At 38.4% G+C, this 27,767-nt stretch overlaps 1 protein-coding gene across 1 annotated transcript in view; it reads right to left on the minus strand.

Annotated features, from left to right (window-relative positions):
* rftn1a (raftlin, lipid raft linker 1a) overlaps positions 1–27,767 on the minus strand; it is a 40,097-nt gene that overhangs the window by 7,295 nt on the left and 5,035 nt on the right. The window contains exons 2-4 of the mRNA XM_038300261.1: positions 22,982–23,133; positions 6,799–6,982; positions 2,637–2,745 (exon numbers count right to left, since the gene is read on the minus strand). Coding sequence (XP_038156189.1) covers positions 2,637–2,745; positions 6,799–6,982; positions 22,982–23,129 — 441 coding nt within the window. The 5' untranslated portion in view covers positions 23,130–23,133. The remainder of the gene's footprint in view (positions 1–2,636; positions 2,746–6,798; positions 6,983–22,981; positions 23,134–27,767) is intronic.

Below are 27,767 nucleotides of genomic sequence, written 5' to 3' on the forward strand. Positions count from 1 at the left end.
GCAGATACAGGACTGAGCAAAAGTCTTAAGCTACATCTTTCTTTACAGATTTCCTCCAAAGACTTAATATTTCTTCATCTCTTTTATGCTTTTGAAGTTTTTTTCTATTTGTATATTTCTTAATAACTCTGCATTGTAACATGCATTTTAGACCCCATCTGCGTATCTGATACTTCTATAACATAGGTAGATTTTCTTTTAAAATATGCTCCTGTAGTTTTTCAAGTGTTTTATTGTCATTACACTGTCACAAGTACAGAGCAATTAAATGAACTCTATGCATTTAACCCATCCCCTTGGGGAGCAGTGGGCTGCCATCGTGCAGCGCCCGGGGTTAGGGTCTTTGCTCAGGGAACTAGAGTGGTCCCTGGGAGTGGGGATCGAACTCAGAACCTCAAGATTACAAGCGCCACTCCCCAAAGAGTGAATGGTCTTGTCTAACGACCCACACCGGCAGCACATTCCTCCCTGCTGGGATACGAACCCTGTTTGCAGGACCGGTGACTTACCACTTGAGCTAGCCAGCCACATGTTTATACCGGTAACGTGCCACGCAAAAGCGTCACAACTCAAACAAACCGTATATACACAACACGCATAAGACAGCCTGCTACTAGATTTATTTAAATGTTGCAAATTTACACAACTTGTTGTCTCATGCTACACCATGCATAGCTCTATCTGCACTGATGAAGCCGCACTCACTTCACATGGTTGCCATAGAAAGGAAGACCGAAAAAAATCTTTGGTTTAATAAAGATATATTTTATTTGAACGGTTTGGTGTTCAGAATCTTTAATAGTCTTCCAAATTTATATTAAATAACTTCAGGGAAAGGATACTTTCAGCTACCTACTGACTACTCATAGGATTTCTAAGAGTCGGAGGAAAGCGTTGCCCCACTCTTTATGGATATTAGCTTCAGAGTTTAGATTAGGTTCCATGTTTGAAATATTATTCTCGGTTTATTTCAGATCTGGTGTGCAAATAATTTAATTTAAGCCCTTCTTTATATCACAAGAAGAGCAAAGTTGCTTTTCGTGGTTTTCTGACATTAGTCAGAGGGATGGCCAAAATGTGTAGCTGATGACTGGCGTTATCTTTGTATAATGGCATTAAAATTGAACCTGGCATATATTAAATAATCAACTGAAGGTTTTTTTTTAAGATAAGACATGCTGCAAACCCTACAAAAAGCTATTTGATATTCAACTTGATGCTGAAGTTCAGTTTAAGCTTGTCAAACTTTTTTATTTTGTCATTTTTGTAATGGATGGAGGGAAAGAAATGGAAACAACTTATTTAGAACAGAGTCCCTGGAAACAAATGTACCAAAAAGTGTAATTTAAAATCTATTATTGGTTTATTTAAGTGGTGACTGAAGTACATGCGCGTGTTTGGAGGCTTTTTTTATTATTCCTAAATGAGTCACAGGCAGTCATTGAGTGGCTTAGCTACTAAAAGAAAAAAATGTAAAAATGCCCATGTAAAAGGACTGGAAAAGAATGGTAGAAAACATTAACAAAAAAACTTGAATATCATCCTTTTAAACTATGGCAAGACAGGCTGTCTCCTCTGAATTATAGAAATTAGTTATAAATAGACATGTTGTCATTCTATTAATATCAATGATGCTCTGGCTGAAAACAAACACAGCATTAGTTCTTTCTTGTTAACTATGTACAATATTTTATCATTATTATTCATTATCTATTTATTATTTACTAGATTTAGCACAGTGGTGAGAGCCCCAAGATATAATATTTGGCACTTATCAATATTCATAAACCTGGGTAGACCCTATTGATATTTTTGATCACCAAATTTATTATTTCAGGACTGTCTAAACACGGATTTACAGTGGCCCTTCATACTCCTGCAAGGTTGCTTATTCAAGAATCATGTTAATAAATTCTAGTGACAAGGGTGGGGCTTTTGATCAGGGGGTATCTCGTCTAAACCTTTTTAGTCAGCTACAGAACACATTGTTTTTTTTAGATACATTATGCAAAGCATCAAAAGAATATTTTACAAACATCAAAAATGGCTTAGATAAAGGTAGCTTAAACTCCCTTTATAAAGAGGTGCATTTACTTTTTTTTCTTGATAAATCAACTGACCATGTGGGGATAAAAAGGTCAATGCACTGTGATCTTGACTTAGCAGATATGGCCAAACGATCATTATATAAATGACATTCTGTGATGAATTTGAATAACTTCCAGCATATAGCATCCTGAGGTGAGTGAGTAATATGAGTTTCTTTATTACTGGGTTATTTACAGCCACATTTTACCTGCATTTAGCAGTTGTAAATGCATAGTGCCTGATATTCAACAGCTGTGATTCTCATTAGGCATCATTTTTCAAAAGGTGCAAAAAAATCCAATAACGTGCTGAAGTATATGATGTACAGAAAAATTATGATTCCAAATTCTATGTACTTCTTTTTTACAAATAAAGACACTCTTATTCTGATAGATCAGCTAAGAAAATGTTTTGTCCTCTGCATTTGAAAGGCAGATATAAAATGAGGTGAAGTATTTAGACTTTTTGTGCTGATATTTTTGCAAAGTTAATAAATAGAGATGAAAAAAAGAAAATGATGTCATGCCTGTTTTCCTCTTTGCACTGACCTTCTTAACATAGTTCTGGATGGCTTCTGGGTCTGCAGCCTGTTGACTGGCCACACAGACCTCTGTCTCCAGACGGTTTTTCACCCACCTCAGCTGGCTTTTCTCTAGACTTGGAGGCAAGACATGAGACGATGGTCATGAGTCATTTAGTTCAGGTCAAATAGATGTTATTTATCAGAAATGTCACATATGCCAGGCAACATATTTTAAGGTCATTTTCCTCTCTTATTTCACATTTCATCTCAACTATGGTAGTTACAGCACATTACCCGCTGACTTTACTCTCAAAAGGAGGTTTGCCTCTAAAGATTGTGGAAGACAAGCTCATGTTCATGAGCACTTGTTGACCCAGAATGATCACAGCAGAAACTTAATGTCAAATCTGATGGAAGGGGAATTTTCCATTTAAGAGGAGCACCCATTTACCACGGGCACAAAAACCTTATTAGACAGAGAAAAAAGAGCCAAATTTCCTTTTGCTCCCACTGCAAGGCACCATCATGAAAGGCACATTCAGATACGCCTCTTCAGATTTGGATTGAGGTCAGTGGGAAGGCCGTAGTAATATCTTGTGCTCTGAGGCGTGAGTGACATTCTCAGTTAGATTTGAAACAGTAGATCTATTTTTTTCCCCCATTTCATTTTTATGGTTTTGATGAAAGGGTTGGTGATGATGGGGAGATAAAAGCCAGCGTAAAGGGGACAAAGGGGGGTGATCGGGACAAAAAGAAAAAAAAGGAGCGTATGCATGTGTGTGTGTACGGAGTGGTCTCTAAAAAAACAGATGAAAGGATGGTGAGATGGACTCTCTTTCACACTGCCGTTCCCCTCTGGCGAGCTCTGGTGATGCAATCAGCCGTCTCCACGGTGACAGGTGCCAGGAAGCAGCAGGACAGCTTGGCAGGAGGGGCATCAGAGGAGCAGCCTGGCACCTATCTGTGTGCCCAGTGTTTGAGTGTGCATACATTTCCAATTAACACAGTTTAAATTTATGTCCAAAGCTTCTAATCATCCAAACTAAATCCTTTAATTGCAGAAGGAAAGATGCACAACATAAAATTTAAGTATAGAATCCCTCATTTGTCATCAGCTTTAGTACTGACTATATTAAAATGACATCTGTCCTGTTTGGAATGCTGTTAAAAATGTCTCAGTAAGTTTTGAAAAAACCTTGAAAGTTTTAGTAAATATGATGGATAAAAGTTGCATTGTTTGGGGAATATGACAAAATAATAAATGGTTCCAATGTCAAATGTTGACACTGACGTGACATAAATCTGTTGTACATTTTGATAAAATCTCCAACTAAGTGCTGAGGAGGCAAAAAAAAACAAAAACATTTGCATGAACTGAAAATCGCAATTTACGGTACATACTGTTACCTATAAGTGCATTCACCTCCAAATTGCACATCAGACATTTTATAGTGAAGATGCGAGGAGAATCGAGACACTCCTGCTTTCTTTTTGGGTTGTTTTTAAATAAGAAACAATAATCAAAATAGCTGTCCTTATTTTTTGTGCCGCTTTTATGCTGAAGATCTTTAAAGGTGGTGTAGAATTTAGAGCAGCTGGTTTTATGCATCAAAACATCAGGAGGTTTCTGAAGGTTACAAGGTTTTTAAAATTACTTGTAAATTATATAGAAATATACTGATATTTTGAATACTTTTAATTCTTTTTACTTTAAAAAGCATGTACTTTTAAATAATAAAGTAATTTCAAATGTGAGTACTTCAATACTTGAGTAGATGTTTGACCGACTAACTTTTACTTGTGGTTGAGTAAGATTCGACTGTGAGTATCAATACTTTGACTCAAGTACTACTGCTGAGTACTTCGTCCACCACTAATTAAAAATAATACTAATCAGGTAAAAAGCGCAGCAGCAGAACTATTCATAGAAGTAGAATTACATTTAAAAAAGTTACTCAACTAAAGTTAATAGTTTCTGCCTATCTAATGTATCCATTTATGCAGCTTTACTTTTCTTTAGTTGCTCTTCAAAACAGCATCATACTCAAGTTAGATAACCCAACATGCTTTTATAATTTCAGTTTCAGTTCACAATAATTCCTCCACTTTACCAACATTGGTTTATACAGCTTTTAACAATAATTGATTAGGGGTTGGAGCACATTGTGTGTACAGTGGAAGATCTGAAGAGAAAAAAAAAAGTAGATTTCACATTTTTTTTCTAATTTTACTTGTAATGTGTTATTGTATGTAGATTGTTGTTAAAAAAGTTCTCCATGCATGTTTTCATTTTCAGAGGGACAACGTTATATCAGCTATTTAGACTCTCAATTTATTTTGCTGGAGCCATCTGTCCTTTATTTATTTTCCATGTACAAAATAAGGAAAAATAGATATCTTCCTTAGTGATGTAACCAGAGCATGGGAAAAAAAAATATTTTAAAAACATTTTCAATACAGTCATGCACTTTTAATGAAAAGTATCTTTAATTCCTGCTTCAAAGTTTTTATTTTCCAAAGAGTCCTTTCTGCAGATGAGCTTGTTGTAATTTATTGAATATGACTGTGTATTCAGAATACAAAAGTTCTACTTTGTTTTTAAAATTTGGATATATCTTTGATTCACAGTGAGGCTGAAAAATTATTTTCTTCATGTTTAGGTTTAAAACAGTCCCTGAAAAATGTTGTTAGAGCTGACTGGGATTTTGAACTGTTCAGGATTTATTCCACCTTGAGAAAAAACTAGTTGTTTTGAAGATTCTCCATCATTAAGGTAATTTTCTTAATACCACGAACCTGCTACCTCCATGTTTTACTGTGCAAACAGCATTCCTTTAGATGCTGTGAAGTGATATTTATGAAGAATCCCATTTTTCTAACATTGCTTTACAGATTTAAGGCAGGGCGGGATCTTTACTTTAAAAAAAAAAATCATTTTAAAATATTTCTCTTAATCCAGATCTTTTAGAAATGAGCTCCTCCATTAAAATCTGACAAAGTTCCATCTTCTGTTCTCGTCGGTCATGAAAAAAAAAACATTTTGTAATTTCAGTGTTGATTATTTGGTACCATTTCCTCAATACTATATTGTAGTTCAATGATGCAACAAATACAAGAGATTCCTTCAGTGAAACCTAAACTTTATGTAAATGAAACATATTTTACAATAATTTAGAGCGGGTGCGTTCCAGAGAAGACAAGTTATTGTTACTTAATCAGAAGGTTGTTAGAATTTTGAGTTAAAGCCATGGAAGTTACTGCAGGTTTATTAAAATTTGTAGTTTTTATTCCTGTTAATAATGCAGGATACTGCACAGGTGACACTTAATGTGAAACACTTTCTAAAATTATTTTATATTGCCTGGCATTTGACCTGAGACGCATATAATCCACTGTCTCCCAGTGTTTCCTTCTGTATTCATTTAGTGTCATTCCTCAGCCAATCCCTTCACTGATCCCTCTCTCCCTCCTTTCCCTACAGCTGCAGCCAGTTAATCACACTCACCTGTTTTGCATCAAGTAATCAACCCTGTGCCCTTGAGTTTTTATTTAATATTCCATGTGTATTTGTGTTCCACCTGAGATTCCTTGTCTATTTTTCTAAATTTTTCTAATCATTTAAATTACCGTCATCATTTACCTCCCTCCATCTTGCCTGGGTTTGAACCCTGCACCGTAAGGAGCATTCCCAACACCTGCAGACGCCCACTTCCACTGCAAATCCTCTTCCTCCATGCACAGTTTTTGTTATCTAGGTTAGAGTCATTTAAAAAAAAAAAAAACAATTTAAATACACCCCAAAAGTCTAACTGCTGACTTCAAAAACTGTGGATTATGGATGAAATACCCACGGACTGTATTCATAAGTTGAGTTCAGTAGAGACAGCAGTAACAGATTTGGGATCGAGCTAAAGCATGTCGTTTTAAGTGGCTGAATCACCCATAATTTATTTTACATTAACAAAAGGAGGTGAGGAGGCTTGTGATAATGAGTCTCTGTTGGATCTCATGTCAAAACAATGAAGTCACACCAGCAGGCACCCTCTAATTGTTAGCTAAATCTGGCTGCAAGCAAATCATCTCATTTATCTTAATCAGCCCACAGTGGTGATATTTACAGTTCAAACTACTTTCTTAAACAGAGGTGGTGGTGGCGCTGAAAAGAGGGGTGCGTTTGATCCACTCACCTCTGTGTCTCTCTGACTAACACAGCTCTGTGGAGCTGGCGCTGGATGTGAGCGTGGCGGGGTCCGCAGGGATGGACAAAGGGGTGAACAGCCACCAGGACGAAGCCCTGTGCGTACAGTTCCCTGACCTGGACGGGCAGCTCTCTGACCGATGAAAGGCAAAGCACAGACGACACTGGCACCTCTGTAGGCAGAACGGATCAGACAGAGTAGAAACAGGGGGGGGGGGGGGGGGACATCAGGGTTAACAAGAAATAGGCATGGTCAAAACAATTATCGGGACACTTACAAAAGATGAGGGGAAAAAAGCTGGAACAGAGAGAAGGAGAAGGGAAGAAAAAGGGCCAAAAGGCACGAAGGAACAAAGAGAGAGCAGGTTTCATTATGATAATTCCCAGTGAACAACAACACATGGCATCTTCACGCTAAATCTGAAACCAATTACACCAGAGCTACAAGCCTGTGTCCTCACTGTCACCGGCAGTCTGGCGTTTGGAAAGCAGAAATTCATCTGAGCAAACACCCATCCATATTAATGCAGAAGGATATTAATATGTTAACGCCAACACAAACAGACACCAACCTACAAAAGGTTGGGAGACAATGCTGTCACCCTGTTTGTTTGTATGCGTGGTATCAGCAGCAATTGTGAGCGCAGACCTGCTCCCTTATTACCAAACATAATGGAGGGAAAAACCTGTTCAGTTTAGTAGAAATGGTTAAGGGAAGCTTATCGTATGGAAACAAACTGTCACAGCAAATTAGCTGACGGTGGAGAGAGGGACCCTCCTGAGGTTGATGCATTGTGATGATGTAAGGCTTTCTGTACTGTAGCAAGCTTTCAATGGAGCACATTTGCTTAGAAACGTATTGGCACACCTTGTAAAGAGGTGTTGAAAGCCTCAATATTAAAATGAGTGAATATGTTGCTGCAGAAATATAATCTCACAGAAGATATTTAAAAGAATTGTCAGATTAAACAAAGGTGGGTAGATCTTTCGCTGGGGGAACTAATTCTGAAACATTTTTTATTTAAAACTAGCATTCAAAAAATGATAGGCTTCCATGTATTCCAAGGGGTTCTCTGGGAGAGAGAGGCATTCCCATGGCATGACAGATCTCCTACTCTACATAACAGTGAAAATAAGGAAAGTTCCCTTCGAATTCATCATTTAAAAAGATTTTTTAGCCAACAATTTCATTCTTGTAAGATAGATACATAAAGACTGTTGATTTTATTTCAAACTCAGTCAGGCTGCATGATGGGAGGACAGAAAATACATTTTCCTGAAAAAAAAATAAAGAAATAAAACATTTGATGTGTATGTAGTTTCCATAATAATTCTGAAGACTTAAAGATGTAGGCCTCAGTTCTCTAAAAACTGTTGTGTGTTTTTTTCTGTAGGATTTTGCAGAATGGTGAAAGGAGGAGTGGATTTCTTTTCTGCAGGAAGAACAGTAATATTCACAGTAACATAAATCCAGAGAAAAAAGATAATCACAAATCGTCATTTCCTTTGACATTGTCTGATAGACCATAGCTTTCATGATGGAGAGCTGGCCAATGTCCTGAAATGATAAAACTTTACCTTCAAGCCTTTTTTGTATTCTGTATTTGTTTTTTTTCGACCACATCCTCTGTTCTGGTCTCGAAATAATACCAGTTTACACTCATCTGACTGACAAACATTATACCAGAAGTCCTGATTGTTCCAGTATGCCCTTCATGTTCCACTTAACATGCACATGAACATGCCTCCATTCGTGCCTCATGTGAAAATGAAACTTCTTTCTCTCTCTCTGACCAACACACGCCTGCCCAACTGATTGGCATGTTGACTTAAGACGTATGGACCTGACTCACATAATCTTTATAGTTTTGGTAAATAAGAAGTCATGCTTGTCTAATAAAAAGTTTCTAAGCAAAAGTATAAATCAGGAGTTATTGATTTTGTCATTCACCATTATTTCCTAACTGAAATGATGTACAACAATTAAAGGTGTGATATTTCAATAAATGGGGTGCCAGCTGTTTGTATGGATGTAAAGAAAAATAAATAAATAATTGAAAACCAAGGGAAGAAAAATCAGCAACAAAGACAAGAAGTTGTTCCAGGAAAAATCAGCAATGGGGCTGTCTGTTTCCATCTCGACATTTGTCATCCTTCTCTACCCAATCTCATTTGCATGGGTCCGGAGATGAGAAAATAACCTGAATAAATTAACTAGACACACACCAACCACATGGACACACATCCGTACATGGATTGCAAGGAGGGGGGGTTCTGCAAGCCGTCTCATTTTAAATTTGTTCTCCATCATCTGGTGTGCTCAGCCACACACACACAAGAACCTGGCAAGAGTGGCACATGCACACTAGTACACACTCTTCGGACTCCCCTCTCACTTAAAGTGAGAAGAAGAAGAAAAACAACATTTTTGGCGTAAATGTTCGGAAAGGGGCGAGCTTTTCATCAAGCCAACATTTAAACGACTGTCTGTGGAGACTTATCTGAAGCAGCCGAGTGGCAGTAATAGTAATAACAATAATAACAGCTGGAGATGAGGATGGAGTTGTGGAGTTGAGGGTGGGATATGGAAGGTGGAGGGAGTTGTGTTGGTGGTGAGGGGGGGTTGGGATAACAACGATCCTGTCACTGTAAACAGTCATTAGCTGTCATTAGCTCTGCTCGGCTGGCACTCACCCACCGACGAGATGCAGCTCGGGCCAATTCAGCCGAGACATCCAGAAAGTTATTAGGGTGTTATAGGCAGCGCTTAAGGCTGCGAAGAGACTTCATTTATACTGTCTGCCTCTGTGGGATTTAACAGGGAGGCTTCAATCCATACTGCACAATGGGAGCATGAGAATGGCTAAAGGCAGGAAAGCTGGCTGCTGTTTTATAGTGCCAGCTGTGGAGGACAGAGGAAGATGGAATGAGCACGCTGAACAAACCGCTATGTGTTAAACCAAGCTGGAGGTGACGATGTGGTTTACAGGCTTAAAAGCACGGAGGTGGGTATTTATCAGACTGGGATCACTCGGTGTGTTTGTGAGACCTAGGCTGCATCATCTGATGGTCACAGAGTGCATCTGAGCAGCTGTTTAGCGCTTGATCTCTGATCTTCTATTTCGGTCCCTAACAGAAGCTCTGACCTCTTTACAGTCACATGCCTCGAGTTTTGACCCCCGACTTTTACAAGATGTTTTAGGAGCCTTCAAGTCAACTTCAAAGGATTTATTAATTCCCTTCAACCGCACAAATGTTGAGTTTCTAAGGCAGTACAGTTGCAGCACAGTATATTTGCGAGGCCTGTAGGAGCCATCATTTTTTTTTTTTTTTTGCCCGGGTAATCTGCACACATGAGAAAGCAAGAGTTTCCACTAAGCCTGCTAGGTGATGCAGGCGGATTTACTACTTACAGCACCCCTCAAGGCTTATCCCTCTGCTAGCTGGAGGTTCACGTTTATTTAAATAGCTCTCTAATGACTTGCAGAGGTTTCATGAAAAGGTGCGTGCCAAAACAGTATCTATAAAATAATCAAGTTCCCAGAAGCTAGGAGCTGCCTGCTGGTTGGAGAATGTGGACAAAAGCCACAATGGTTTATAGTGGTGCACCAGTTGGCAAGTCAAATGCCGACAAATGTGTTCCTCCTGTTCAGTAAATGTACTAAAATCATTCACCATAACCAAACAGTCTGTACTTCAAAGAGCCCTTTTTTAATTTTATAAAAATCTGATGTATTAAGTGACATTTGCTTGTCTTGTATTATCATCAGTATTTTTTTTTAGCATTATCAGCTTTGATTGGTGCTTTAGAAACTCAAACATCCTGTCTCTTTTCTATGAGAAAACGCAAATCTAGTCATCATCAGGTCAAGCTGTCAATGCGCAGTTTGGTTTCTAAGGGAAACAAACTTAAAGATAGTCAATTTCATTATCAGCAAGGTGTTTAACCCAAAATATACAGATGAAGCAGATATTTAAGAACCATCTTCATCAAATCATAAAATTGTGCGACAAGTTCAAGCAAGGCAAATTTATTTTTAAATGAAATTTTAGTAGCAAGACAACTTAAGTGCAGCAGAATTCTGGATCCACTGCAGCTGGACAATTACATAGAGGCTTTATAGCACTAATAGCAAATATAAGATGAGAAAGAAATTAGAGAGTGGCCAAAAAATCGGCAGGTCAATATTTTTGGCAGAAATTATCTTTTTTCTTCTTGTGTTGGCATCAGCCGATACTTGCATGTGTTCACGGACTCAGCAGTGCAAAAGTGCATGCATAGAGCCACACTCCATGTGTTATCCATTGATTATGTATTGTTTAACATGGGTCCTTTTTATCATTTAAACAGAGAAAGAAAAAGCAATACCAACTTCAAGGATTAACCCAATGTCTCTGTCCAATGAACTGTTTTTCTCGTCCAACTACAGTTTACAAGAGCCATAGAAATCAGTCAGAAAACAGATTGACTAATGACTTTGTTTTATTGTAGTTTTTCATCTAAAGCAAAGTCATACTAATGTACGATGCAACATGGCGTATTACTTTTTTTTCAGTGTCTCTTTAGGACCCTTCTTTGGATACTCTGAAACTTACCACTTTCATTAATTCATATTCAATTAGTTTAGAGTTTTGTGATAGTTCTTTTTGTCATAGGACATAAAAACAACCTTTAAGCCCACACCTTTGTTATTTTTTGTGTTATAGGCCTGAAGAAAAGTTTGACACATTTCGTACATTAGGTGTAAGTAAAAAAAGTCATCATTAACAGATATAAAGGCTAAAGGAAAAGCAGTCTGTATAATTTACATATTTATGAATTATGTTACGGAAATACATACATAAATTAACAGATAAATAATATTTAGTAATTAACGATAATTGTGACTTTTTATTATAGTTCTTTAACAGACCATCATTTTACTCAGCTAAAAGCTTCAAAAAAGAAATAAGCTCCAGTAAATGGTAAAATTCTACTTGTAAGTGTTTTAGTTTTTACAAAAAAATGAATTGCTCCGAATAGGAAATGCAAACTCAGACACTAAAGCAAAGTCTGGAAGAAAAAAAAGATCCATTCATTTCTAAAAGTTTATTTATCAGTTTTCGCTAAATGATCTGATAATTGTCCCAACAAAAAGCATCAGGTTCCCAAAAGTGACAGAAGTAGAAGTAGAAGCAAAAAAAAAAAAGAAATGGTTTGTCGAGGTGAGAAAACATGGTACGACGCTTTAGGCACAAGCAGCACTGATGTACTTGTGAGGCTGCGAGATTCCAACCTGGCTCATTTTTATGACACACAGCAACACTCTGCTGTCCTTGATGGCATTATCTCAAGGCTTCGTGCCAATAAGATTGACGCTCTGTGAAAAGTCGCACACAAATATGACTTGAACTCTGTCAGATTGACAGATTTTCAGGGAAAAAAACGTTGACGTGTGGTGCTCGCTTTGAAAAGTGTGTCAGGCAATGCAGCTGTCTAAGGCTGATGGATCTGTGCAAAGCTAAATTCATCACACATATCCCAGCAGCGTGGATATATATCATAAAAAGGTGGAAGGAATATATCACTGTTTGCGGACAGAGGAGACATCGATCATATGATTTTTATGAGGATCACGTACACAAATTCTCTTAGAATCAGAGCAGAACTGCATTAAAGCTTACACACACGAACGCCTGTTCTAAATAAAGTCTCCCAGTGGCAAAGGAAAGCCCTGCAACCACACACACACACACACACACACACACACACACACACACACACACACACACACACACACACACACACACACACACACACACACACACACACACACACACACACACAGACAGACAGACAGGGCTAAGCATTAGATACTTGTTATAGGTTCTAATGAGCTGAGTGGGTCTCTGTCTCTGCAGGACAGAAGAAAGTCATCATCAGAGTTCAGCCCCGTGCTGCTTCCAGAAACGGGCGTCAGTCACACTGCATCACACTTAACTTCCTTCCTCACACATACACCGAGTCCTGACTCCCACTCGCTCATCCTCACACCTCTTCCTCTCAACTTCTCCTCTCCTCACGCTAGAGATGCTCGCCCCCTCTCCTCTTCTTCCCTCCCAAAACTACAGCTCACTGCTACTTTGGCTTTTTTCATGTGTGGTTCTGTTACACCGCATTGATGTCATTCCACCTCTCTTTTATTTCCTATGTCACTCTTCTTCACATTCTCCTTTCCTTTTCAAGTTTCCCTGCCTCTTTGTTCCTGCTGCTCATTATCTGAGCACAGCCTCAAACCGAGGCGGTCTCGGATGAAAAGTCACACCTGGCTGTTTGAGTTAATGCAGAGCATTCTTGCTGACATGTCACCGTAACCAACTGATGCAACCACTGAGGTAATGAAGATCCTAGTGCGTAGAGTACGGTGGCCTCAAAGAGACGCAAAAGAAAATCTGCAAAGTAAAAAACCGATGAAGAAAAAAAGCAGATTTATTTTTTTTTTAAGATAAAAGGTGTTCATCATATTTCTGAATCTAAGTGTTGGGATGGGCCAGGAGAAGACAAAGGACAGAGCTACTTGTAGAGAACAAAGGACTGATAAAGACTCTGAATCCCAGGATGCAAAGTATTAACCCATTTTCATGACAGCTCCCAGGAAGGGAAGGTTTCACAACTGGGAACCCTGTGACGTCAAAGAGCTACAAAACTCTGGCGTTGAGCCGCTTTCTTTCTATTTAACTCCTTGATCTCAACTGCTGAGTGAAATAAATCTTCGAAAGAACATTGGATCCAAAAATCAGGCTTGCCATTTGTTAAAAGTTACCTTTACTGTGCAAAACAAGACTACATGTAGCTGCTTGGAAAAAGACTTTTGATACCTTGTCTAAAAGAAGGTCTACCTTTCTCATACCTCATCCAAAATTGTCAGGTTATCCTGAGCTATTATTTACATTTATGCTGCTATACGTTTAGGCTGATGGATGACATAGGGACCACTTTTCATCAATCTGCTTCATTCTGTCTCTATCCTGCCATTCTGCAGAATTGCTTTAAGTTCCACCCATAACTTTATATCCTCTCTGCTTTTTCTTGTCATAGAGCTTTATCTGGTCTGTTCCTGTTTAACTGTGACTCCAACCCGGATTCAAATATCAACTGTGCTTCTGCCATTGAAATATTTGTTTACAGATGTGGAAGCTTGGCCTGTTTTTCAGTGTAGTTTTTTTTTTTTTTTATTGTGACGTACTGTGACTTTTCAGTGTAGTCCTGTTTCTCTGACTGAATAACTGTATGTGCTTTCTTTTTTTATCATCTGACATGGAGGCTGGCTCAGAGCTTGTCTGCCTGGCTGTGTCTTTCCTGGACAGGGCCACCTGTGGAGCTGGTTAACAATTACCTTTTACTTTTTTTTGGATGTCTGCTTCTTTCTCCTTAAACCAAGTAGGCCTCAACCAGAAGCCACTCACACTGAGTCTGGTTCTGCTGGAGGTTTCTTTTTGTTAAAAGGGGGTTTTTCCTCTCCACTGTCACTATATGTTCCCTTGGTGTGAGGAATTGCTGAAGCATCAGCTAAAATATGAAAGCAAATATTGTCCCTGCAAGGTTGGAGAGAGCAAGGAGGATGTCTTGCAAGTCAGTGACTGGAGGCATTTAGCTGGTTTTCACTGTTAGAAACTTTAACCAGTCCGACTGTATTGTCTCTAGTAAAGTACCTTTAGATGACATATGTTGTGATTTGGCACTGTATAAATGAAATTGAATAGAATGATACAATCCCCAAGAAAATATATTGCCCTTGATTATGTCACAAAAGCAGTTTCTCATAGCTGCATGGAAAGAAGATGACAATCACATTCCCGAGTTCAAGCAGACATCCCTAGAAGTAATCCTAATGCTAAAAAACCGCTAAACAGAAAACCAACAATAATTTTTACCTAATATACAATAATTCTGTTTTGTACAGCTAGCTGCCACCAGAAAGCATGAGTACATGTAGGACTAAATACAGGATTACTATGAAAGCCCAATATTTCTTTAACCTGAACGCTAAAACGACAGTGACATCATCATGCCTACCACTGTTCCACAAATTGTTAGTCTGTATTTATTTGTTCATCACTGCCTGAATTAGCTTGTTAGGAATCAACTGTCCCAAAAGACAAGGTCAAATAATGAAATATTTTAACTGAAATATGAAGTGTTTTGTTAATATACTCCTGTATTTTCACGTAAGTTTTGTTGTGTTTGTTTTTCTTTTTGAGAATACCAATGCACAAATGTGCTCCTTTCTCTTAGGTTCTTTAATACCACATCCTACTGCCAGAAGGTATTCATAAAACAATAGCTGACAGAGGCCGAGAGCCGTTTGGCTGATCATTTATAACAACCAGAAGATGTCTTGACTTTGTATTTTAATCAAAATATTCACTTAGTTAACATTTGCCTTTGGGAGTTGTTGATATTTATTTATAGCCTAATAAATCTATTGTTGCATATCAAATGTGTTGTGTTTTTTCCCCAAACATCATTATTGATATTCAGTTAATTCTTTTTTGTTTTGTATCTTCTTAAATATAGCCATGCGTTAAACTTTGACACAGGCTGGTGTAATTATCATCAATATTGACTATGCCTGTAAAATAAATGTGTCAACAATATTTTCGGTTTTTATTCTCTGTTTTACGTAGCTCAGCCTGTCAAAGAAGTTATGTATTCATCCATATCTACTTCTTTTCCTGGGGTAAAAATAGGATGAGGCCCATGTCTCTTGGTTAGTCATTAAAATAGTAAACAAAGTGATCTGCTGTTCAAATAAGACAGATCCATGTTTATCTTCAGTTAGGAAATGACTGAAGAAAACAGCCACTAGCCTAAACCTGCATATATCTACAATCTAAAGAGGAATTCAGAAACAACAACAACAAAAAAACAAAAACAAAAGAAGAACAGTGAAACAAAATCTTTGCACCGCTCACAGTGAGGTGAAAAATTAGGTTGGGAAAAAAAACAAAAAAAAAGCAAACATTGCTGCCAAGAGAAGTATCTTCTAGTCACAGAGTCTCCATAACAAATACTAGATAATATCTAATATGCTTACTTTACGCTTATAAAAGTTAGTGAGTCTGGTATGAAACAAATGTGGAAAAGCACCTCACGCTCATTGTTAGGTACGGTGGGGGTCTGTGATGCTGAGGGCCAAATTCTCTTTAAAAGCTCTGGATAATGTTGTTGGAGGGTATAGCACTGTGACCTTTCAAAAGGATCATTATCTATCATTCATGGCTGAATCATCACAAAAGTCGTCAAACCTGGCCAACATGTAACAATTTTCAATAACCATCATACTTTCCTAACATAATTCCTGTAAAAAAGCAAAGGAAAGAGAGATTAACACAGTATCTGGAATTCTGGATGATAGACAGGTTGTGCAAAGAGGAATGTTGACAGATCCTATTCATTGTGTGTTCAAATGTTGGAAAATCTAAGTGAAGACCTAGAAGCAGAGTTATGTTGTAAACAAAGTACTGACAGAAGGGGGCACTATAAATGATAAAATACAATTCATCCTAGTTTTCAAACCAAACTGCAAAGTAAATACCTCAAATTGGTTACAAAGTTTTCTATCTAAGGTTCTAAGCTTAGAGTCATTAACTCGCAGCAATGACTCCAACTAGATGAGTATGGTAGCAACTGTCACCAGACAGTACTAAGGTGGCAACTTAGCAGCAATTCCTCACAGCGAGCATGCATACAGTGACAGTTGAGAGAAAAACTTCCCTTTAATGGGAAGAAAGCCCTAGCAGAAGCAGCCTCAGCGAGAACAACCATCTGTCACATGTGACTGCGTTTTGAGACGACAGAGCACAGAAGTATCACAGAAGCATCAAAACCTGGATATTAAATCTAAACAGTTGTTTCAAAAGAGGCTTGTTTTGATTGATGCATTGTATGCATGCCGGTGTAAGACTGCATTTGCATTTGTGAGAGAAAGAAAAGGCCTTTCGGCAATCTGCTTGCTTACTGCTGGTCTTCTGGGAGCGCAGTGTGCGCCGGCATGTGAGCATCAGGCTTGTGCCTCTGTTGTTAAAACAGTATTTCACTGAAGGTACAAAAATACACCACTTTGCGGCTAAAAGCACTTAACAAAAATGAGCTGCTGTGTGTATACACATATATGGGGATAATTGCAGGTATAACTGGCCAGGTCTCAGTACTGATCTCTACGTGCGCATGTGGATATGAGTTTGCAAAAATCGGACCCATGCATCCAAAAAAAAACAACATTAACACCCTGTGTGGTATTCTGTGGCTGCATCAAGGTTTAACATATTGTGTTTCTGTTTTAAGGTGCTAGTTTTTTTATAACTGGTTTTAAAGAAGACTCTATAGCTCCTGCTGACTTTGATTATTCCTAATCTGGACGAGTGTTTTCACTTTGTTGAAACATTCCCTGTAAACCTAAAGGATGAATGTCTGTGAAAATCAGAGAAGATTAGGATACTCAGATCAATAATCACAGACATTCCAATTCACTCACATTCCCTTTCTTGCATATCTGATGCCCCCTTTAATCTTCAGCCAGTTATTGTCGACCTGTCTAGATCCTGCCATGTGATTAGCTTATTCAGACCAAGTGAGTGACTTTAAGGCGTGCAAATGGTTTAAACTTTGCCAGAGATTTGATGATTTTCTTTTCAATAAATTATTTACCTTACAAATGAATCTAAACCTGCCATGAGAAGTAAACCACAGAATGGACTTAACGAGGAAATTTGAGCAAGAAGTGAGAAATTAGATGAGTGAAAGGGTAAATTGACACATTTAAAATAATTTCTAATAGGAGTTAAATGTTTTATGTATTGTTATTTTTTTCCTAAGTCAGTATAATTTTCACATTGTCTTGCGTTATTTGTGCTTTCTCTTATGTTTTGGGTTTTAAGGCTTGTATAAAATTATATGTTATATCATGTTTTTCTTCCTAAACTGCAGTCTGCTCTTGGTTTCATCCGCTTTCTTTGTCCAGAGTTATTGTGACCTCAGCCTCGAGGCTCTCACAGCGAAGATAGAGCAGCTAGGAGATCATAGCGTAATAAGACTGTTGAGGAGAATTAGCCACAGGTTTCAGGTCATATGATGGGATGGCCACCAATAAATAAAAGAAACTGTCCATACTTGACCCACAGGGCAAATGTCTGAACTGTGCAACATATTTCTCCTCATCCTCCCTGGATTCACTGCGGGGTCGCTGTGACCCGTGTGAGAAGAAGAGGCTTAGTTACACAGAAATATTTCTCAGCTCAAGCATTGCTGGAATTAAGGCCAATAAAATGAAGACAGACTCCGGATCAGTGGCCGTATTGTTTCATCACTCACTTGTCAGAGGTCAAGTCGGGAAAAACTCACTGTTTTCCTCCTCATTCAGAGCACAAAGTGGTTCATCCTGAGAACGCAATCTAGCCTAATAAACAAGCCTCTCTCTTCTAACATATTTCACATGGGCGCCTGGGAGGAGACATTTGTTTTTCCTTGCTGTGTAGGAGTCATCAAGTCACACTGGCAGGGAAAAAATAATGCCATTAATGAAAGCCAAATTGAATTAAAGCATGAATTTGACCGTGGGTTTCCTCAATGTCATGGGCTTACACAGAGATTCCTCTATCTGCCCCTTATAAACACACACACACCCATATATCTATACACACAAATAATCCCTTTGCTCGGAATGAGGTCTCTCAATCTCCACAAACAATCAGATAATCCTCCAGGAATCCTTTACTTCTCTTGGTCTCTCTATCACAGATAGAAAGGGGGGGAAAGGAGGCAGACATATACCCATTCACAGTCACATACACACACACCATCAAATCATACAAGCTGCCTTTATCCTAAAATATGGTCTACCCATCTTAAGCAGCTCAGGTGGCATCAGGGATTTACCATATAAATGACCTGCCTGTCTGCTGGTAGATAAAACTTACTCTGTTGACTGAGTGCCATAAAGTGTTTGTGTGAGGCCAAATGAACCCACCTGGGTGCTTGCATAGCACTTTGTGTGGCTGTGTGTGGTCTTATAGTGTTTCTGTGGCTTTACATCGGATTTGAAGGAGGAATTACACTAGTTGCCCCCCCCAGCCCAAAATGCTGACATATTATTGGGGTAGATTTATATAAATAGACCAACATAAAATGTTGCATCATTGTGATATTTAGTTTTTTTGTCCTTCGATTAAAATTCTCACTAATAAAAATATTAGAAGAGTGCCTTAGTATTGGATGTTCCTGAGTAAAAACGCTTTTCTTTTGCGAAACAGCTGCAAATGTTTTGGGCTTTCTCTACCAGCTTTGCACATCTAAAAATATATCAAGCTTTAGAGAGATTCAAGCGTCTGTGAACATTAATTTACAAGTCTTCCCACACATTTTCAATTAGATGCACATCTAGAGCTGTTCAATAGGCCTGGATTTAAAAGAAAATGCACTGTAGCTTTGGTTGCATCTTTATTGTTTTAAAAAAATGAATCCTCCAGTCTCCTCTTAAGACTCAAAAGCCTCCAATTTAGTGTTTTTATCCATCTTTGCATTTACTCTCAATTGTTTCCCTTTTTCCATTTTTTTAAACTATTGAGATGGAGGTTATGGTCAGCGATTAAGGTGCAACTGTTTGACAAATGCAGACAACAACTTGACAACAAAGAAGACAAGTGGCCGCCATGTCTTTGGTCTGTTTTTGATCTGCGCCATCATTTTGGGTTGCCAAAATTCCCTCTGTCATCCCAGCAACCGAACCCATTCGCCAAACGCAACAGGGCTGGCTGACGGCAAAGCCGACTGGCAACCGGACCGCTGCCACTCGGCTGTGGCGTCACGCCTGCTGCATGTCACACTGTTGCATTTCAAGCTGCATGTAAATGGGGTGGAAATGATCTACTCGCACCTGCAGCTTGTGAGGTGATGGAGTGTGCTGCGTGGGATTGTACAAACAGTCAGCCATGAGAAAATGTTTTTTCTCCTAAAATAATCCTTCAATACATTGTTTCCTTCAATCCGTTTCTCTTCCCCTCACCCTGTCCCTCCTGTCTGTTTCTTCACAGACCACACCAACACAATGGGAGAATTGGTATTTTTAGAATAGGAGCCCCAAGAGGATTGACATCAAATATACTCTAGATGCATTGTGTTCAAAATGTATTCGCCCACGTTAAGTCAGTTGTTTTCCATATTCGCCTAAAAAATACGATAGAATGCAACCCTTTTCAAAAGCACCTTAGCTGTGGAGTCTTGCCGCTGTGTGATGAAGTTGGAGGGCATCGCTATGCTCCGTATAGCTGAATCTGAGAATTAAAGAAGTCTTTGAACTCCCTGTAACACCGGCTGCACAGAGAAACAACTTCAGCTTTAAAAGCCACTTTTTTTTTGCCCTGCAGATACTTACAGTACAACACAAAATAAAGCTCTGTAAGGCTGCAGACCTAAACATTTTTTTAGGAGCTGAAAGAAGAATAGCAGCTCTGTTTATTAGAAAAAGGCACATTAGGCAAAACAGAGTCATTTTTTTTTGCCACAAAAGGCCCAGAAAGAAACCGAACAAGGTAAGGGAATTACTCTGTAAGGAAGAAACGTGAAGCTTTCTCTAGGCTGGAACTGGGACAAACATGAAACAGATCCGAATGAATCCGAATGAAGCCGAATGTCAAAGCCAGAGATCAGGCCTTCTTTTTGTTTTAGCTGTGCTTCTGAAATGTCTCCACTGTTCATTAATTATCTTCCTTTCATAAGGAAGAGGAACTACATGAATGTAGAACCATGAGAGTAGACAAGCTTAGAAATAAACGAGAAAGAAAGATCGCCATCATGATTTGAAACTTGCTACAAAGACATGTTCAGGTGAAGTGTTAAGAACCCTCAAGCTTTTTACTTTTCCTCACATCACAATCACTCATTCTAATTTATCCTGATTTTGAGTAATAGAACAACACCCTGCAGCGCATAGCTATGAATAGGATGAATAACTTGTAATAATTTCCTCACAAATAAAAGTCTGAAACTAGTGGCATGTACTTATATTGAGTCCCCTTTACCCTACCAAGAAGGACATTATGTAAGTTTTTACAGAACAATATTTTTAAAGTAGCCCCTTTTTTAACCTTTATAATTAAAACATTGTTGGGTGAGCAGAATGAACTCTCAGTAGTTCCGCGCTGATGCATCTATAAGCCTGTAGCCTATTTTCTCTAATTTACTTTGGTCGGAATTTCCTGTGCTGTTCGGCGGATGTGCATCCATGTTAAACAGCTCCAGCCTACAGACAATCGAAGGGTTATACTCAAGATGGATTTTGTGGATACTGAGAACAGACCAGCATCCAGCTCAACTGGGACAGCAATGGCAACTCTTGGTAAGGTGAAAAAACCTAACCTTGTCGAGTACGAGAGAGAACAAGCAGAAGAGTGCTACAGTTACATGCTTTGGCCACAGGTGGCAGTATCATTACAAAATGCCTCTATAAACTAATTTGATATAAACAGCTTAATACAAAAGCAATCTACAAATGTCTGAATCTGTAAAAATGTTGAAAACGTATATGTTTTGTACTTTACGCACAATCCCATTCAAATCCCAATGAAGCTATGCAAAATAATATAGCTAAACTAATTATAACAATACCTACCAACTGAGCAGGGTGCAGTAACCTGATTTCTGTCATTTCGGCTTCATCCAGTCTCCCTTAACAAAAATCCCTTCCCTCACTTTATTTAATTCAACAGATCTCTTACTATTCAGCAGGTAGGATTCAATGAATTAGATGCAAGTAATAAAAGTATCTATAAGGGTTTTGTTAAGATTTGCTAAATAACCTTAGAAAACTTTATTATTATTTTAAATTTGGTTCTGGTGTATGGAGTTGTTCTTTACACCATTTTCGATTGACCTTGATCAATAGTTTTTCATTGTTTTTTTGAAGATCTTTGAGGTTTTTCTCACTAATTATCTGTCTAGCACTAATGATGTGTTTGATTTGTACCCAGACATTTGAAATTAAAGTATATTGCCTTGTAAAGTTAGATTTAAACTTGGAGAGATGCAAGTCTTCCACCAGCATAAAAGGTCAGGTTCAATATGGCTGCTAATATGTAAAAGGTGGAAACAAAAAACACACTTTTACAGGAACTGACAATTTGCCAGAGAACATAATAACTGGCTTGAAAAAACTGCACATTTTGTTGACTGCTGAAAAACAAGGTTGCTGAATAGTTTATCTGACATCCCAATAACACCATCAGGAGCTGCTGTGTCTATGCTGTAATGATGCAGGTACTTACATACTAGTGCAGCTCTATGTTCTGGATATCAGAGATTATGAAAACATAATTTTATTTTATATCGACAAAAAAAAAAAAAAAAAAAAAAAAACACCAACACTGCAAAAAATTTAATCTAAATAAGCAATTTTCTCCTATAATAAGTGCATTTTTTTTTTTTTACTGAGGTGGTAATTGAGACATTTTGCCAATAGAACGAAACAATTTACATTTAAAATAAGGGGGGAAAATTGCGTTGTCTTATCTTAAGTGCATATTATTTAATTATCTTATTTTCAGAGTAAAAATACTCATTTCATTGGCAAATAATCTTATTTACCTACTCAAATTAAGGGTAAATACACAAAATTTTAAGACATTATTACTTATCTCTGGATCGTTTTTACAGTGCATAAAAATGGTGAAATTAATACGAAAACAAAACCAAACATATCAGTAAAGGAAGAGCATTATAGGATGTAAAATAATTGCTTTAACATCGCGTAGTGCCCAATAAAATCCTTTCATTCTAACCTAAAATCTAATGCAACAAATATCAGCTTTAACCCACTGCTAATATTTTTTATATGGGCTTTTTCTTATTCGTATTAAAACAGCTACAGTTATTTCCATAAACAAAACCTAAACATGACAGCCTAAGAAACAAGTGTCTCTTTAATCAAATGATGTTGCATAAAAAAATCAGCATCACATGACTATTTCAAGAATGTAAGTGTGGGAGTCAAGTTGTGTTGCATCACATGATGTCTCCCTTGGATTTTACAGGCCAGACTCTCAGGAAGGATAAAACATTAGGAAGTGAAGGATTCCTAACATTTGAATTAAACACAGGAGGACAATCATTTATGACAGCAGGAGATGATTGTTCAAACCGTCTTTCCCCAAGAGGAAATCCAGAAAGTGGTATGTGTAGGCCACTCCAACTTTTGTCTCTACTTGAGGCCTTCGGAGGGTGGAGTAGATGTTGCCAGGACTGCGCCTCTCCTCAGCCTTCCTCAGCTTCGGGAGCCGACACCCCATTTCTCTGGAAAACCAAAACAGAAAAAAGTAGAGGTAGACGTACAAAAAATGACCTAAACATTCAGAGAATGGTGGTAACAAAGTTGGAGAGAGCATTGTTACAGTTTCTAACCATTAATGAAGCAGTTTTAATTTGTATCAAGTCTGATAGTCACACAAAAACATAGCTGCCATTGTTCATATGGCACCTTCAGCTTCAGGAAATGATGAGTGAACCAAACTGACATGTTAGCGCCGCACACACAGAAATATAAGCGTGTCAGCCATTACCTATTCGGCAGGCTGTGATACGGGCATCTCCTAATCAAATAGGGCTGATTGAGAGCGACATGTTTGATCAGAATGAATTAAAGCAGAAATGAGAGCGATTTCCTGCCCTGTCAAGCAGAGCGACATGAGACGGCACGGACAGCGATGAGGAAAGCAGAGGGAGAATTTGGGGGATTTCGAACGGATAACCCATTTATATGCTGATCCAAAAAATTTGTTATATCATGAGGCTTTTCATTTAAATTGAAACACTTGAAAATATCTTGGAAGGGAATTGGGTATGCATTGAATTTCTTTTGGAAGTCCTTCCTCCTTTAAAATTCAAAGGGTAATTTTACACAGACAAGAATGCCTGTTTAAATATATATAAACATGGAAAACTGTGAGATTAAGGTAGAGTAAAAGCAAAAATATGGAGAATTAGTATCATGATTGAACCTTCTTAGAACAGAGACCATCTGAATCACAAAAAGGGGCGTGTTCAAATATCATCAAGCTAATTTAAAGCGACAAGACTGGTACCCTCAAGCCATCCCTGCAGATACGCTTATTATTTCTGTCTGCACATCTGCATATCTATCTTTATGTGTGAGCGGATGCGTTTGTCTTCCCCAGAGGCAGGTCTATATCTGTATCTCTGTATCTGTTCAGGGAGCATGGCGAATGACATGCTAGCACTCATTGGGCCAAGTGCACGGACATTAACTCGGCTAACGATCCTAACAGAGCACATTACGCTGTGTGTGTATCTGGGTGTGTTTTCTGGCTTCCAGCTTCAACAGCGTTTCCAATGGTTATAAAGTTTTGAAAGAAGACTTCATCTTTGTTACACTTAGCTCATCTGTTCTAAAGAGAGGGAGTTTTTAATTTAGTAATGTAGGAATAATTATATGTCATTATTCTTTTAATATAACATGTCTTTCATAATGAGTACAAATGAGGAGAGATGGGTTGATGGTGCTCTGGTAGAAGGAGAGTGAAACACTCAGAATGTCTCAGTGCTTCTATTTCTACTCTTCTTTTTCTTCCACTTTTTCCTCTTAAATTCTTTTACCATTAGCTATTCCACTTGTTTCAGAATTACTTATCAGACCCCCATTAATCACCATTCTGTTTAAGCTTCTTTTTTTTTTTTTGCTCCGGTCTACGATCGTTGATTAACCACTTCCTCTGTGCGTCCTTTAGAACGCCATTGATTAGTTTAGAGTAAACTAATTTCAATCCATTTGATTAAATCACTTTCAAGCCTTCCTTCATGTACTGTCATCAATTTCTCTTGATTTCTATGTGCTTCCTATCAGATTTTAATGCATGCTCTCTAAACCACAGTCGGATTACTTCATTCTGTCACATTCGGTTGGGATGAGATTAGGGCTGCAACTAACGATTATTTTGCAAATTCATTAATAATCTGATAGCAAAAGGCTCCTTAAAGAACCACAAAATAAAGCTTTTCCACTTGAGGAGTTCTGGATGGAGCATATTGATGGATGAAAAAGAGTTTTATCTTAAATGCAAAATGTTTACACATTTATTTTTTTGGTATAATTGCTGCTCTAAGTTGGTCGCTCTGTCAGCTAAAGGTATGCTTTAGAGACTCTACACTCCAGTTAACATCCGATCGATTACTAAATTAGTCAACGATTAATCGGCTTAATTGTTTCAGCCCTAGATGAGACCTTTCCTCAGATAAAGGTGAACTGCTCACTCTGAAGAGGGAGTTTTGCCCTTGAGGAAGAGTGTTGGCCTAGTGGTTAGAGCACTGCGCTTGTGCTCTGAGAAGGTTGCAAGTACAAGGTTTGATCCCCAAACCCCCCACTTTGGTTTCCTGAGCAAAACCCTTAGCCTGACACTGCTCCCGATGTCACATATAAATCAGAATTGAACATTAATGCCTGCAGTTGAACATAGTCTCTCTGGATTAGAGTCTCTGATCCAGGGTCTTTCAACCTTGGTCCTCAGGTCACACTGCCTGCATGTTGCCTGCTTCTGCACACCTGATTTTAATTTCTAACTGATGACTAGGCTTTTTGCTGATATGTAATCATCTGAATTTGATGTGCTACAACAGAAGACTGTCAAAAACACGTAGAGAGGTCTTCTGTGAGGACCAGGGTTAAAAAAGAAGACTGCTCTAGTCAGATTGAAGCATCTTGATTGACAGGATGGAGCGTCAGATATATAGATAGTTTAGGGAAATGGAATGCTTCACATGGCTCAGGTTATATGGGTTACAAATGTACATAGGATGTCAAAACATCTTTTCTCCAAGCAACAAACCTCCATATTATTCTGGCAGATTCCAGTCCAGAAAGGAGGTTTAATAAGAACACAGTATATTATCAATTAGTATGAATTCTGAATTTTATACTTGAATCTTTAATGTTAAATTTTTTTTCATCTTTTATTGCAGAAATTGCAATAACATATCTAAGGTATCCGTATTTGGTCACCAGCGAGCAAGACATGTCCCGACAAACAAGAAAGTACAGAAGAAAGGGTTTTGCTCTGTTCTATGAAGCCTAATCTGGGGACCCATTGGAAAATGGGAATTTATCTATGATCCATGTTTTTCTTTAACCACAAACTACGATGTTTCTGAACATGACGCTGTGGTCATACATTCATTCATTAGGCCAAGACAATCAAATATGCCGTTCATCTCCTGTTTCGTTAATGATCACAAAAGGCTCTAAATAAGATGAATCCAGAAGATGATGATGGGAATTTAAATGTCCAGTCTCCCCCGTTAGAATGCCATCAGGCCTGTATTGTATTGCAAAAATAACGCCCAGGATCTTAAAGGTAAAGACAAAGGAGCTCATGGTAGGATCCCCTCTAACCACAAAAGGGGGGCAGTTGGGACGGTTTGGGCATCTGCAGATATCTGCTGTGTATCCTTCCAGGCATGTTTTAATGGGAGGAGACCCAGGAAAGGAATAGAACTTTCTTTTGGGAACAATATATCCTTTTTGGCCCAACACATTGGATTAACTCCAAGAATAAGCTGGAGAGCAGATGTCTTGGTGGGATGAGTGAGCGAGTACTAATCTCCTGAACTTTAACATCCAAGCCATATTTTCCTGGTTTAGATTACATTGTCAAACCTTTCTATCTTTAGAACAAATGTAAGAAGAACTGCTTTCCACTTCTTGTACCATTTTTATAGCGCTTTCTGTCAGGTGACTGTCCCGCTGAGCCCTGAAAACTACTGTCTTCAGAGAGACAGCACAAGGCTCCAGGTTATGACAACGTTACGACATGCAGATCCGGTCCCAACATATTATTCTTAAGGGCTTTACTTTCATATGCTTTGTCTGCTAAAGGTACAAGGGTTTTATGTGAGGTTGTTGAGCAGGACTCATCTCCGGCTGTTTAGGGAAAAGGGATTTGAGGTTAGGAGGAGGATGATGCACACGAGTAAAGAGTAAAAAGATTTTAGACTGTGCCATAATGTAGACACAGTTTTACACCTCTGAAGTTAGATGTGAATAAATGTGGTCTTCAACCCCATTGTAATGCCACACATCTAAAACAAATTACCCTCATGTTTAACCATACTTCTCTCCATTTATTTTGTATTGTGCCGTGTTAAACAAATAACCACTGAAATTATGCTGCCTCTATGTTGCTGGTGACAGTTGTTTTTGTTGCTTTCAGATTCACCGTGACTGCTTGTGCGTCTAGGTTCTGACAAGCCAACTGCTCCGCTGTTTGATCCAGCATCTTATTTGCTCTTTAATTGTATGCCGACAGTTCAGCTCTAAGCGTAGGTCTCGCTTTCAACAGATGAACTCTGTCAGAGAGGGTTAAAAAACATGTCTCTAATTGAACACAACACCGACGCGAAAACACAAGGTTGTAGTGCTAGAGAAGCTCATCGGCGCTTAAGACTTGAGGCCTTTTTAGGGGCCTTTTTCTCTGTGAGTTGACTTCAAACACAATCTCTCCCTTGCTGTCACAAAAACACACTGGGAGAAAAAGGCCTTGACAGCAAAAAAAAAAAAAGATATATATATATATATATATATATATATATTTTTTTTTTTTTTGCTGAAAAGGGACTGACGGGAATGACAGAGAGACAGATGAAAGGAATAAAAAAAAATGAGAGATTGAGGTGAAAGACAGGGAATAGCAGAGGGCTTCTCATTAGAGAATCTTTTGTAATGGAGAGGTTTTGAAATGACAGGAGATTTATGTGAGAGCATAATCTGCCTGCACTTTGTCGCTGCTCTACTACCTCCAGTGTCACTTCAGGGATGCTGGTTTTACTAGATGCAATATTCGTCTGTAAAGGAGAGAAAAGCTGCACGTGGACTAAGACAGAAGATAAATCTGTTGAAATTAGGTAGAGAGGGTAAAATA

This window comes from Cyprinodon tularosa, unplaced genomic scaffold (genome assembly GCF_016077235.1).
Source record: "Cyprinodon tularosa strain WSP-4 unplaced genomic scaffold, ASM1607723v1 ctg443, whole genome shotgun sequence".
In the NCBI taxonomy this organism is placed as follows: domain Eukaryota; kingdom Metazoa; phylum Chordata; class Actinopteri; order Cyprinodontiformes; family Cyprinodontidae; genus Cyprinodon; species Cyprinodon tularosa.